Source organism: Dipodomys spectabilis, unplaced genomic scaffold (genome assembly GCF_019054845.1).
Source record: "Dipodomys spectabilis isolate Male_0828 unplaced genomic scaffold, ASM1905484v1 ptg000042l, whole genome shotgun sequence".
NCBI lineage: Eukaryota > Metazoa > Chordata > Mammalia > Rodentia > Heteromyidae > Dipodomys > Dipodomys spectabilis.
This window is the reverse complement of record NW_024870719.1, coordinates 14,563,307-14,576,778: the sequence shown is the minus strand read 5'-3', so window position 1 is coordinate 14,576,778 and position 13,472 is coordinate 14,563,307. Positions and strand designations below refer to the sequence as shown.

Genomic DNA, 13,472 nt, shown 5'->3' with positions numbered 1-13,472 from the left:
CTTTTCTTTCAGTAGTATTTTATAAAGTACTTTAACCTATAGTATCAGGAGGCTTACCACTCACGTCTCCTGACGTAGCAGCCTTCTCTGCCTGTCTCTTGTCAGAATGGAGAATAAATTCAAACTTTATTTCTATCCCTTTATGAGCCAAAAAAGTTTTTAATTGAATGGGCAACACCTCAAGTCAACACAACTACTTCCTAGCCCCAGTACCAAAGCATTAAAGTCAAGGTACTATATAGTTGTTGGTGGTCTCCTATGGAGAATCGCTCTCCCTTTGAAATTAATATAAAAAAACACTAAGTTACTAGAATATATAATTAAGTATTCTTAATAAAATTTTAATTTTTTGCAGAAAAGCTTTCACCATTTAATGGTAAAATTATTGACTATGTTTCTGCAATATATATCCAGAAGTAACCAAGACAAATGTAATAATCATTCTTGCGGTAAAAAGTCAAAGCAGTGGCTCATGCCTGTAATCCTAGCTACTCAGAGGGCTGAGATCTGAGAAGAGCGGTTCAAAGCCAGCCTGGGCAGTAAATTCCATGAAACTCTTATCTCCAATTAACCACCAGAAAACCAGAAGTGGAGCTGTGGTTCAAAGTGGTAGAACACTAGCTTTGAGCAAAGCAGCTCAGGAACAGCACCCTGAGTTCAAGCTCTACAACTGACAAAAAAAAAAAGGCAAAGCATTAATTTTTTGCTTTGATAGAAGACAATTAATAGTGTTAAATATGTTTATTGTAAACTTTAGACACAAAAATAGATTTTCTAGGCCATTCACATGCACATTAAAACCAAAAAGCTGCAAACTACAATATATGTAATTATACAAATGAAGCCACTCTGCGATGATTACAGGATGGTTGTCCATGCACGTTGATCAGAGTCTTTATCTTTGAAGCCTAAGATCCAGAAGTGTTGTTACTACCAAACCTCTGATTAACACTGTGAAGTAAGTGTTTTGGAAGGCAGTTCCATGAGTTAGCTAACATTTCCTTAAAACAAATGACAGCTTCTAAGCTTAGCCTGAAAGTAGACAAGGAAAGAGAGAACAATTTTACTTCACTATTTAGAAGTACTTTTTTAACTTTTTTTCAATCTTTTTATTTTTATTTTTGCCAGTCCTAGGGCTTGAACTCGGGCCTGGGCACTGTCCCCAAGCTTTCCTGTTCAAGGCTAGTTCTCTACCATTTGAGCCACTGCTCCACTTCCAGTTTTTTTGGTAGTTAACTGGGCTAACTTTGAACAGTGATCCTCAGATCTCAGCTTCCTGAGTAGGATTATAGGCATGAGCCACCAGCATAATGCGATAGCCTTTCTTTTTGTGCTGTTACTGTGCTTGAACTCAGGGCCTTACACTCTTATTTGGCTTTTTCCACTCAGCTGGCAGTCTACCCATTGACCATACACTCACTTCCATCCAGCTTTTGGGTGGTTAATTAGAGATAAGAGTCTCCAATTAACTCACTTAGTGGCTGCTTATCAGTGTTAAACCCTCCGAACACTTTCTTGCTCAGGCTAGCTTTGAACTGTGATCCTCAGATCTCAGCCTCCTTAGTATAGTATTACAGGTATGAGCCACCAACACCAACCTAAAACCTCTAAAAACTAGTTATCTCAATTAAGCCTCACTATTGCCTTTAAGTAATCCATAAACCTGGTTTGTTAAGAGTGTTAAAGCACCAAGTAAAGTTACTTACCGTACAAGAGATTTTGGCTGAACTGAAAATATAAGTATCTCATTACTGTGTGCCTAAAAAGTAGAGATGAAGAATACATTACAAAGGAAGAACTTGCCAAGTGTCGTAGTGATATGAAGTGATATACTTACTGCTCTGTGATGGACCAGCAGGTTGTTCTCACACCCACCAAAAACTATCACTTCTCCTTCATCACTGGCACAAGCTGTATGCCATAACCTGTATTTAAAACAGAACTTGAGTCTCAAGTCATCAAAAAGACTAAGCTGACCATTTCACAGTATAGGGGAGAGCTGGTGAAATAATAGAGAGCTTAAAGTCGTTCAGAACAAATAGCCTGAGAAAATCTTAAGGAAACTTAACATGTTATTACAAAGTAGCTAGAAAAATCGTTATTTTATCTGGATATTATTATCTCTGATATAGTGTACATTTATGTAATGAAGGATGTGAACTGAACAATATGTTTTCTATGTCTGTTAAAATGGACCCTCTCTTCTTTTGCTAGTCAAGGCCAATTGGCTTTGCACAGAACACCTGAAGAATGGTACAAGCCCTACCTAATTATTCACATCTCTATCAAAGCCCATTTGTGCCAAATGAAGTCCTAGTGGCATGATTACTTGGATTAAAAGCTTGGGGGAAAAATGCAAGCTGATATATCTACATGTTCTTTGGATTCCAGCAATGAATGTATCATTGCTTGTAACAACTCTTTGAGATTAATAGAAATAAGTTATCAGTGTTTAGCAAATTTTTTTTTTGGGGGGGGGGGGGGGTCCGGTCATGGGGCCTGAACTCTGGGCCTGGGTGCTGTCCCTCAGGTCTTCAGCTCAAGGCTAGCGCTCTACCACTCGAGCCACAGCACCACTTCTGGCTTTTTTCTTTTTGCTTATGTGGTGCTGAGGAATCGAACCCAGGGCCCCATGTATGCAAGGCAAGCATTCTACCACTGAGCCACCTTCCCAGCCTCCAGATGTTTTTAAAAGTGATTTTTCTGCTTGATCACTAATTTATAGTGCTAATGCAAATCTAAGCAACAGTTCCTGAGTTTTGGGGAAAAGGGATGGCACTGGGGTTTGAACTCAGGACCTCATGCTTAGGTAGGTGCTCTATCACTTGCTCTCCCCTTTGCTTTTGTTTTTATTGGCAAGCTTATGTGTAGTTCAGCACAAGTAAATGTACAAATCCATATTCTTTATGTGATGAAACAAAAGCATCTGATACTTGGATAATATTGTTTTTTTTTTTCCTTAAGGATGATATGCTGCCAAACTCCTTCAGTTCTTACCAGTCTTGCTTATCCATGGGTCTCATTAATTCAGAGTAAGAATTACATTTCAAATAGTTCATACCTGGGTTTTTCAGTATAGGGATGATTAAATTGTATCCATTCATTTTTACTGATGCAGTAAGTCCAGGCATCACCTGGTTAAATCAAAAGAAAAATAGCTATGAAGTATTTATTTTGTCAATATGACATTGACATTTAAAGTGCATAGTTTTAGTAAGAAAGAAAACTGGTCCATAATCCACCACCATCCCTGTGGTTAGTGAAGCAAACTCCCCAGCAAGGCACTTAAGAGCTCCCAGTCATCATATTTTTACTGGGAAGAATGGATTTTATGTGAAACTATCTGCAGTGAAAGTATAATTACAGGAGTGTTATAGAGTCTAAAGGAAAAACAAACTCTATAGTCATCTAAAATACTCATTTGTAACTTACTATTTGTAGATGATATATAAATACATATAACATTAATTTTATTAAAATGTACACATGGTTATATGTAAATACATATGCTTAAATGACTCACTTAACGGCTGCTTATCAGTGGTAAATCCTCCGAAGAGAAAAAGATGATCTGAAGAGACTGGTGTGAGTGAGTGCCATGATCGGCCAATTGGACATATGCCTTGTGGTATTCTGGAAACAATAGCTAAGTTAAAATATCTGTGATTAAAAGCAGCTGTTTAATACATACTGAATACGAAAATTTTTTTCAAAAATTATATGGAATTATTAGCAAACGTTTAGCACAGGCTGTACCAGGCACACAATTATGCAACTAGAAATAAAAATAAATTTGTTTTCTTAAGGAGTCTATTCATGATTACAGAAAATTTAAGCACATTTCATTATATACTAATAGGAAATAAAAGGAAACATCTGAAATTCTATCTAAATAAAACGATACCTACAATTCATTCCACTCCCATGTATCCAGATTAAGAAAGTGAAGATCATTCATTCTAGAATCCTAAAAAAGGATAAGTAATTAGCTGTTTTAAAGAAACCAGAAGCGAATCATTAAAGCTGTTCATATACTCACTCGGTATCTGCCACCAAACACAAAGCCTTTGTTTCCAACAGTTGCACATGCATGGGCAGCACGAGGTGAAGGTGCTTTACCCTATTAGAAAGTTGCAAAAGCACTTTAATAAATGAATTTTTTATAAACAGAGAAAGTACCAGAGCCCTCCCTGCATGTAGGATGAGACTATGCCAGATATCTGAGCTTTATTTTAAAAGCAGAAGTGCAGACTATTATAGATAACAGCAATAGTAAAAGCCGACCACTGATGTATTACTGAATAGGCTGGTTATTTTCACAAAATGGTTGTTTTATTTTTATTTTAAAATATTTTAAAGTATCAGTTATTTTTCTTTCTCTTGGCTCAAATACAGCCAAAGATCTTTTGGGCATAGAACTTTTTCTAATTGCGATTGTCATGGAAAAGAAATCTAACCTTTAAGTTCCAATCTAAATCTAGATTGCTTGTGTAATTACTAACAATTACAGCCATCATAAAAAATTAGATCTTGCCACCCGGTGGCTCACACCTGTAATCCTAGCTACTCAGGAGGCTGAGATCTGAGGATCGGTTCAAATCCAGCCCAGGCAGGAAAGACTGTGAGACTCTTATCTCCAATAAACCAATCAGAAACCCGGAGTGTGTGGCTCAAGTAGTAGAGAGATAGCCTTGAGCTGAAGAGTTGAGGGACAGCGTCCAGGCCTAGAGTTCAAGCCCCATGACTGACCAAAAAAAAAAAAAAAAGATTAGATCTTAAGTTGTCTCTTTATATCTTTTTAAAAACCTTTTCCTCATTCTAATTCCTTGGAGAATAATAAAGGCTGTGGATTTTGTTTTACCAGTCCTGGGGCTTGAACTCAGGGTCTGAGCGCTGTCCCTGAACCTCTGTGCTCAAGGCTAGTGATCTACCACTAAGTTACAGTGCCACTTATGGCTTTTTCTGAGTAGTTTATTAGAGATGAGTGTTTCTCAGACTTTTCTGCCTGGGCTGGCTTTGAACCAAGTTCCTCAGATCTCAGTTTCCTCAGTAGCTAGGATTATAGGTGTGAACCACCAGTGCCTGAGGACTGTGTGTGTGGGGGGGGGGGGGGGGTGTTGTTGTTTTTTAAGTAGTTGTACAAAGAGGTTTAATTCCATAAGTCAGGTTAAGAGTACAATGCATATTGATCATTGTCACTCCTTCCACTGTTCTCCATTCTTCCCCTCCTCCCCTATGCTCAAGTTAAATAAAATTTACATAGTCTACATCTATATTGAATATAATGTCTGCACCGAAAATAAGTTTTGCACCATGTCCCAACTTTGGTGTGTCTATCTTCTTTATTAGTCTCCAGCAACTCACAGTAGTTATAGGCTGGCTCCAGGTAAATGTTTCAGTGTCTAAGATATGTACATGATCGTTCCATCCTCTTGGATGACTTGAATTCTACAGAAAAGAATTGCATTACTTTACAAATTATACAGCCTTTGTCTGATTTATTAACAAATAAGCAAAACTACTGAGTGTATAAAGTTACTTCAACATACTAAGGAAAATAGGAAATTTCATTTACCCAAAAAGATGTTTCATCAAATTCAAATGTTCCCAATACTTTATCTTCGGGTAAGTATCCATATCCTCCAAAAAATATTAACCTGTTTGATGAAGAACCAAAATATCAACATCTACAAACTAAAATATAAAGAGAGCTTTCTTACTCTGACATTGGTAAAAGTTGAAGAGATACACTTGAATATATGAAAATATTTGTTTAAATAACAACATAGCTAACACTTAACTATATCTTAGTTGTTAAGTTAAATGCTTTCAGGTATTAGTTAAACCTTTGGGACCTATAAAGGTATGTTTTATGCTTTTAATGGCCACTGACTAAGACACTTGAATGGTAAACTACTTTCCCCATAAAAACCAAAACCTAGTAACTCACTTGTTTTTATATACCCAGACACCAAGTTTGTCCTTAGATGATGGAGGAACTCCTTGGCAATCAATTCTTTCCCACTGTAATACTCTGTCTGTAGACCTTGAATCTAGCATGTAAAACTGTCAGAAACAATGGTTTCAGTTAGACTTGGTTTATGTGACAGAAGTTCAGCATTAGTATTTAACTTTACTATGATTTATGATAAGGGTACTGAAATTGTGACTGCAGACAGGTTTGGTTCAAGATCATCAATTGTGACAGAATGTAAACTGACTAAATCATTAAGAACACTGCCATATAATTCACTCATTGCCACTTTTACAACCAAGAATCACCAGTATCTTCACTTACATTCTGGCACAAGCTATTTATCTTGCCTTATTAGTCTTAGGAACTTCAGGTCTCAACTGATTTATGTATCAGGACCATACTACTAAAAGGACTACGTTTATAAATTATAACCTTTGAAATCACTCTAATTAATTGCAGGAACAAGTCAGTACTAAAAAAATTAAACATTCTATTAGTTTACTTAATCTGCCTATGGTTTCCTATCATCCTCCAAAGGACTGACATTCAGACTCACTCTCTCACACACACACAAATTCCCTGAGACACCCAGGCTTCCTTCCGGCGGAATTTACACACTCAGGCTGACATACCATGCTAACTTCTACTTGGCCACTCTCATCCACAGCTCTCTCCTCACCTAGGCTTCTTTAGGTTGTATCAGTTACGTTTCTTCCTCATGGCTCAACTATAGCCAAAGATCTTTTGGGCATAGAACTTTTTCGTCAACTGGCTCTCAAGCTGAAGACTATTACATAAAAATAAAACTGGAACTACATTTGTTAAAGTGGTCTATAGTCCACATGCCAACATGTGTTCCTCTACAGCACCTTGATGATCCCATCCTATTTTCTAATTTACTGCAAGCATTGCCTCTTGGGTGAACACGTTCCTTGTTCTACTCCCTAGTCCTAACAAACCCAAGTCAAGGATTCTTTCAAAGCCAGTAATATTTACAGTTATCACTGTGTCCCAGGTTTTATGTGTCTCTCAACCAGATACACTTACATGTGTCCCTTCTAGGATGTGAGACCACTATTCATCTCTGTCTACAGAGTTCCACTAACTACTGAACATTTAAGTTGCCAAGTAAGTGAACTGATATATGTCTACTTGTATCATATCTACCTTTCTGAAACATCTCTTACCGGCCTGAAAAGAACAACCGACATCTTTATTTGAAAAAAATATAGACAAAATTTGAACAGTAGTGTCTTAGGCAACAATATTATATGACTGTCACTATGTAACACTATTTAGTGTTAGCCTTGTGGCTGAGTGGTGTTCTGTTCATATTTATTCTTCATGATTATACCTTGTCTTCATCTTGTCTGAGATTTTCTATTTAAAATGTCTTTAGTAACTAACACTTAACCTAACACTCAGGGGTTCTAAGAGAACATAGCAAAGAAAGTCTAGGAAGTTACTACACATAGGTAGCCAATGAAAGTTGATTTTTAAGAGACCTAGGTAAATACAGACTGATAAAATACTAAAATGTACATTCATTCCATAATTAAGTACATATTTTTTCAACTGGAACAGAAATAAGTATAAACCTAACTTAAAATTTTTGAGGTTTGCAATAGAATAAAACTGCCTTGAACTGGAATCCTGAACAAGCACCAACCTTATTTGTATTGCCTCTTGAATGGTGTCCTCCAAACAAGTACAGCACTCTATCTACACACACAGCACAGCTTCCTGACATAGAGGGAGGAACATCACCTTCAGTGTTAATTTTTTTCCTGGGGGATAGGGAAAATTAATGTAAGATTCACAAAGAAATGCAAAGAAGAACTAAGTTTTCTTCTACTTATATCTTCATAATAAATGGGAAGAAAAAGAGGAACTAGTGATGTGGAGCTCTAAAAACAACAAAGGAGCTTTTCCTCTCTCTTCCCCATCCATAGACAATGCCAGCTGCTCTACTCAGGCAGGATCAACCTAGGATATCTATAAACTCTATAGTTTGTTTCTTTGGTTGGCCATGGGGCCTGAACTCTGGGCCTGGGCATTGTCCCTTAGCAGTTCAGCTCAAGGCTAGCGCTCTACCACTTGAGCCACAGCACCACTTCTGGATTTTTCTAATTATGTGGTACTGAGGAATCGAACCCAGGGCCTCATGCATTGCAAGGCAAGCACTCTACCACTGAGCCACCTTCCCAGCCCATTACAGTATAGTATGTTTCTTAAACTTTGCTTTTTATTTACATGACTATAAAGGACTGGGGGTTTAGTTTGGTTTGGTTTTGGTTGTGGGTCTTGAACTCTGGGACTGGGCGCTGTCCCCCAACTCTTCAGTTCAAGGCTAGCATTCTACCGCTTGGGCCACAGCCCCACTTCTGGCTTCTTCTGCTTATGTGGTTCTGAGGAATTGAACCTAGGGCCTCATGCATGCAAGCACTCTCCCACTGAGCCACCTTCCCACCCCAGTGGCTGTTTTTGTGTGTGTGTTTTTTAATCTTAATAAGCCAGAAACTCAAAGAAAAAACGTAGGTATTCCTAGAATTGACAATTCAAGGTCCTGATCTCAAACTATCAGATATAATTATCACTTAATCTTTGCCTAACTTAATTTTGTGAGTGTGCCAGTCCTGGAACTTCAACTCAGGGCCTAGATACTGTCCCTGAGTTTTTGTGCTCAAGGCTAGCTAACACTCTACCACTTGAGCCACAGCTTGACTTCTGGCTTCTTTTGGTGGCTAACTGGAGATAAGAGTCTCACAGATTTTTATTTTTTTTTATTTATTTTTTGCTGCAGTGGCTGGCTTCCAACCACAATGCTCAGATCTCAGCCTTCTGAATATGTAGGATTACAGGCATGAGCCACCAACACTCAACTGATTAACTCAATTTAAAGAAATGTGTAGAATTACTCTAGTAAGGGAAAACTGCATTATTACAAATTACCAGTTCCACAGATTAAGCAATCAGTTCATATTGACACCGATTTGCTATTTACAGAAATAACTGCTAAGTAGGACTATTATAGTTTTGAGAAACACAATCAGTAAAATATTAAAGCACAAAGTTCTCACAAAACCATGGGGGAGATTGTTTTGTAAATTCCCCCCAACATGGGCTGGGAATGTGGCTTAGTGGTAGAGTGCTTGTCTAGCATGCATGAAACCCTGGGTTCCATGCCTCTCTACCACAGAAACAGAAAGAGCTGGAAGGGGTGCTGTGGCTCAAGTGGTAGAGCCTTGGGCACAGAGAGGCCCAAGGACAGTGTCTAGGCTGAGTTCAAGCCCCAGGACTGGCCAAAAAAATCCTCCCAACATTACTAACCCAACCAAAATCTTGAGAAACGTATTATTTCTACTAGTAATGTTCCTAACAGTTGTGAGACTGGCAAAAGATCATTTCTGATTATTCCTAATTTATATAAAAGACAAATTTAAGTTCATTTTTGTTTGTAAATAGAACATACTATTTAATTATTGTGATACTGAAGATGGAATCCAAGACCTTGCACATGCTACATGAACACTCCTATCACTGAACTACATCTTTAGCCCAGAACATAACTTTTTTGTTGTTTTCTTTTTATAGAGATTTGCAGTGCTTTTAAGAAATACACAGGACTTTTATCTTTATCCTATTCCAGGATCTGAAGCCTCTATTACTACTTCACAAAATCCTGAATAGTAATTTCTCTTAGGTAATAAAAAGAATCAAGTAATTGTTGAATTATATCTGAAAGAAAAAACAAGCTTAGCATTTAAGCTATACCAGGACACTTTTCAGAATGTGTTTAGCACCCTTAATTACAGAATTTTTATTCATTAGCTGAGTTTTCAATGTTTTTCTTTGCAACCTTGTTTGATTTTAAGACCCCCATAATTTCCAGTTACCATCTCCCAGTCTCCATGTTGTAGATCCACAGTTCTTCTCTAGGCAGGTAAAAGTCATATAAGCCTCTCACCTGGTTGCTCTATGAATAATCAGAAAAATTGCAAATATAAATACCTGGTATTTTAAGAAGGCATTGTATAATTCTCATACCTTATTGGAGATATTATGAAGCTAATTACAAAGGGTTAAGTCTCATATACTTACATGAAGTGCAGTCTTCCTGGGCCCATGCCATGTAAGTAAAGCTTAATGTAGACAGCTCTTCATTAAAACTTTTGATACAAAAAAAATCAAGGGGGGCTGGGAAGGTGGCTCAGTGGTAGAGCGCTTGCCTTGCATGCCTGAGGCCCTGGGTTCGATTCCTCAGCACCACATAAGCAAAAAGAAAAAAGCCGAAAGCGGTGCTGTGGCTCAAGTGGTAGAGCACTAGCCTTGAGCTGAAGAGCTGAGGGACAGCGCCCAGGCCCAGAGTTCAGGCCCCACACCCAGACCCCCCCCCCCCAAAAAAAAAGAGAGTTAAAAAAAAAAAAAATCAAGGCCACATTTCCTGAACAGCCTATACAGAAAATTTCAGTTACATCACTTCAGGAGAGATTACCTGTGTCCATGACAGCAGATTTCAAAGTGCCTGACCCATGCTAACGTACACATGCTTTTCTAGCCAAACTTTCCTCCTACTTGCTCACTGACAAGCAAAAGAGGGCAGAACTGTACAAGCACATATTAAGGGCTTTTTTTTGTTTGTTTGTTTCTTGTTTTTTGTCGGTCATGGGGCCTGAACTCTGGGCTTGGGTGTTGTCCCTCAGCTCTTCAGCTCAAGGCTAGCACTCAAGGCTAGTGCCCAAGGCTACCACTTGGGTCACAGTGCCACTTCCAGCTTTTTCTGCTTATGTGGTGCTGAGGAATCAACCCAGGGCCTCAGGCATGCAAGGCAAGCGCTCTACCACCGAGCCACCTTCCCAGCCCCCACATATTAAGTTTTAATGCTAACTACAGGTTCCTGGTTCTGTTTCATTTTCCTTCAGGTATTAAGTCCTAACAAAGACTGAGTTTACCATATGACAGACTGTTTGCCACAAACTGCTTTATCTAATCCTCACAGTAATAGAAGTAGAAAATAGTTTTGGCTTTTAAAGAAGTTGTAAGTTACTTCTTACTTAGCAAGCAGTGATGGAACTAGGAATCCAGTTTCCCCTAAACTTTGACAACTGCCTGATATTTTCAGCTTCTGATCTTTCTTGGCCACTTTCTGAATCACATCAATGCACAGTAAACTGAAGGTTACTGGGAATCAGTCTAAGACTAGTAGCTGGAGTAGTAAACATATAGAAACAGAGCAGCCCACCCTGTAAACATTTCCCCACCACCAATGAAGATGTGATAGAGGAAAAGAGGAAGGGACAGACTGGAAGATACACAATGGACTGACCTGGAGTAAACTTGCTTGGCTTGGGGGAGGAAAGCTATCAAGCCAGTTTATTGCTTTTGAAACTTCAAGGACTTTCAGTGCCTACTCCCAGGGTTTCAGCCAAAAGTGTGAAGGCAAACCTTTGTTTTTGAACCACCCACTTTACTCAGTGATAGTGACACTCCCCTCCTCCCCAACTATCCAAGATCTACCATCAGAAACCTCCCACCCTGACAGTCTTTCCCTTCCCTATACCCCAAAGAAAAGCCCATGCTCTTAATGCTGCATTTTTTTGCATATAGAATTCTGAACAGTTTAGCTGTAAGTATGATTATCAAAAGATCTGCATTGCTCCAAGGTTAAGTATATACAATGTGATAATGGCCACAGTATACCAACCCTCCTCCTCCCAAATCCCATTCACTGAAGGGTAAGGAAAACACTGCAGGTTCAGAATGGCAAAAACAAACCAAAAAAAAAAAAAACTACTTTTATGTTTAAATCAAATGAAAACATGGTGACAGTTCTTAGAAATGATCAACTATGATCAGGTGAAATGTACCAGAAGCTAAACTTAGTATAATCACAAAGCAAGTCGGCCCAGGCCAGGCCTAGGTGTGTAGCCAACAATCCAAGCCCCTGGGAAGCAGGGATCATTTTAGGGGCAAAAGAGAATAACAGTTTTGTAGTAGGAATACACCAGAGCACCCCAGCGAACAAGATTCTAGAATGTTCAAACCAAAGAAGAGAATGCCCCGGTGTTAAGTAGGAGACCCCCTGGGTAGGCCCTCCCAGGAGTAGTACAAAGAAACTGGCTAAACTGGTAACTGACCACACCGTGGATAATTAGATCAAAGAGCGACTACACTCTAGTGACGTAGGTTATGGGGGGTTTACTGTGGGTTACTGGTGAAACTTCTTCTGGACTTCAGTCCTCTCTCAGCTTAAACCACAAGGAACGGGGCCCGCTACTCAAACAATAGTGTGACGGCCATCTGCCCAGGTGTGGCAGGTACTGTGCACAGGTGGAAAGGGTGAACGCGGTGATTCTCCTCGGCCCTGAGTAATCCTCAGGGGGAACCTTGCAACTCCGTCACCCCGGGGTCGCGGAACCTACGGGTCGGCCTGACTTGAGGCCCTAGCCCACCGTGGTCTCTCTCTCGCCAGGCCCCGAGTCCGGCCCGGGGGGAGGGCCCGCGAGATCGCTTCCCTGGCAAGGACCAGAGCCAACGGGCCGAGTCGCGCGGCGGGGGCCAGACCCGGGAGGCCGCAGCCCAGCAACAGCCGGCGGCCTGGCCGCCACTGACCTTGTAACCGCCCCAGACGAACATGTGGCGCCCGTCGCTGACCGCTACGTGGCCGCTGCGCTCGGCCGGGCAGGCGAGCTCCATGGCGTCGTAGTTCTCGAAGGCTGGCCCGGGCAAGTCGTCCGCCCGCAGATCTTCGTGGCCATCAGCCATCTTGAGGCCGCACTCGAGTGCACCGAGAATGCCCGCGCCCGGGAGCGGGGAGAGAGACAAAGGAGGAGGAGAGAAATGCACGGAGGCGGCCGGCGCGGGGACGGGCCTCTGCAGCCCGCGCTGCGTCTCCACCGTCCTCGGCCGAGCGCGGCGCTCCGATGTCGGGTCTCGGGCCGGGAGACAGCGGTGACAGGCCCGGGACGGCAGGCTGGACGGGAGCTAGCCTCCGCGGGCTGCGCGCACTGAGCACCCGGGCCCCGCCTCCAGCGGCCCCTCCGCTTGTTTACGCCGCGACCGGAAGTCGCTAGCCGCGCCCCGGAAGTGCCATTGAGCTCCGCCCCTTGCGCGGCTCCGCCCACCGCGGCCACCCTGCCGGAGGCCTGAGCGGGGACGCCGGGGCCGTCGTGGGCCGGCGGGTTGGCTGCTGGAGCTTGGGGTCGGCCTGGGAATCGCTAGGTTCTCCCTCCCCCAAACGCTGGTCTTCCCGCCTTCCGGGGACTTCGCCCAGTGAACGGAGGTGGTAGCGAGATGGCCGCGTGTCGGGCGTCGCCGCGCGGCCTCCGGGGCTCCGCGCAGCCCTCCTGGCCGCCGGCGCCGCCCGCCCCGGGCGTTTGCTGTTTTTCGGGGCGAGTTGCAGAATTGTGGACCCTGCCCACACATGGTGTGTGTTGCACTTCAGTCTGAGCCTGTGAAGGAGGCCTGGGGTAGGACGCGGCCTGAATCCCTGCCC

General features: G+C 41.6%; 1 protein-coding gene across 1 annotated transcript; it reads right to left on the bottom strand.

Annotated features, from left to right (window-relative positions):
- Positions 1-726: 726 nt before the first annotated feature.
- Klhdc2 (kelch domain containing 2) lies at positions 727-13,024 on the bottom strand. The gene is made up of 13 exons (XM_042677780.1): positions 12,590-13,024; positions 9,874-9,953; positions 7,647-7,764; positions 5,951-6,066; positions 5,576-5,657; positions 5,365-5,448; positions 4,040-4,120; positions 3,909-3,967; positions 3,524-3,633; positions 3,062-3,134; positions 1,838-1,925; positions 1,707-1,759; positions 727-1,032 (listed from the first exon to the last, which is right to left on the bottom strand). Exons 1-13 carry the CDS (start codon positions 12,740-12,742, stop codon positions 909-911), a joined length of 1,221 nt encoding a protein of 406 aa, XP_042533714.1. The 5' UTR covers positions 12,743-13,024; the 3' UTR covers positions 727-908.
- Between the last annotated feature and the right edge of the window lie 448 nt (positions 13,025-13,472).

Coding starts and splice junctions, on each gene's coding strand:
- Klhdc2 (XM_042677780.1), bottom strand. CDS start 12,742: ATGGCTGATGGCCACGAAGATCTGCGGGCGGACGACTTGCCCGGGCCA. Junction 7,765..9,873: donor AACATGGAGACTGGGAGATG/GTAACTGGAAAT, acceptor CCTATCCCCCAG/GAAAAAAATTAACACTGAAG. Junction 6,067..7,646: donor CAAGAGGCAATACAAATAAG/GTTGGTGCTTGT, acceptor TGTTTCTGACAG/TTTTACATGCTAGATTCAAG.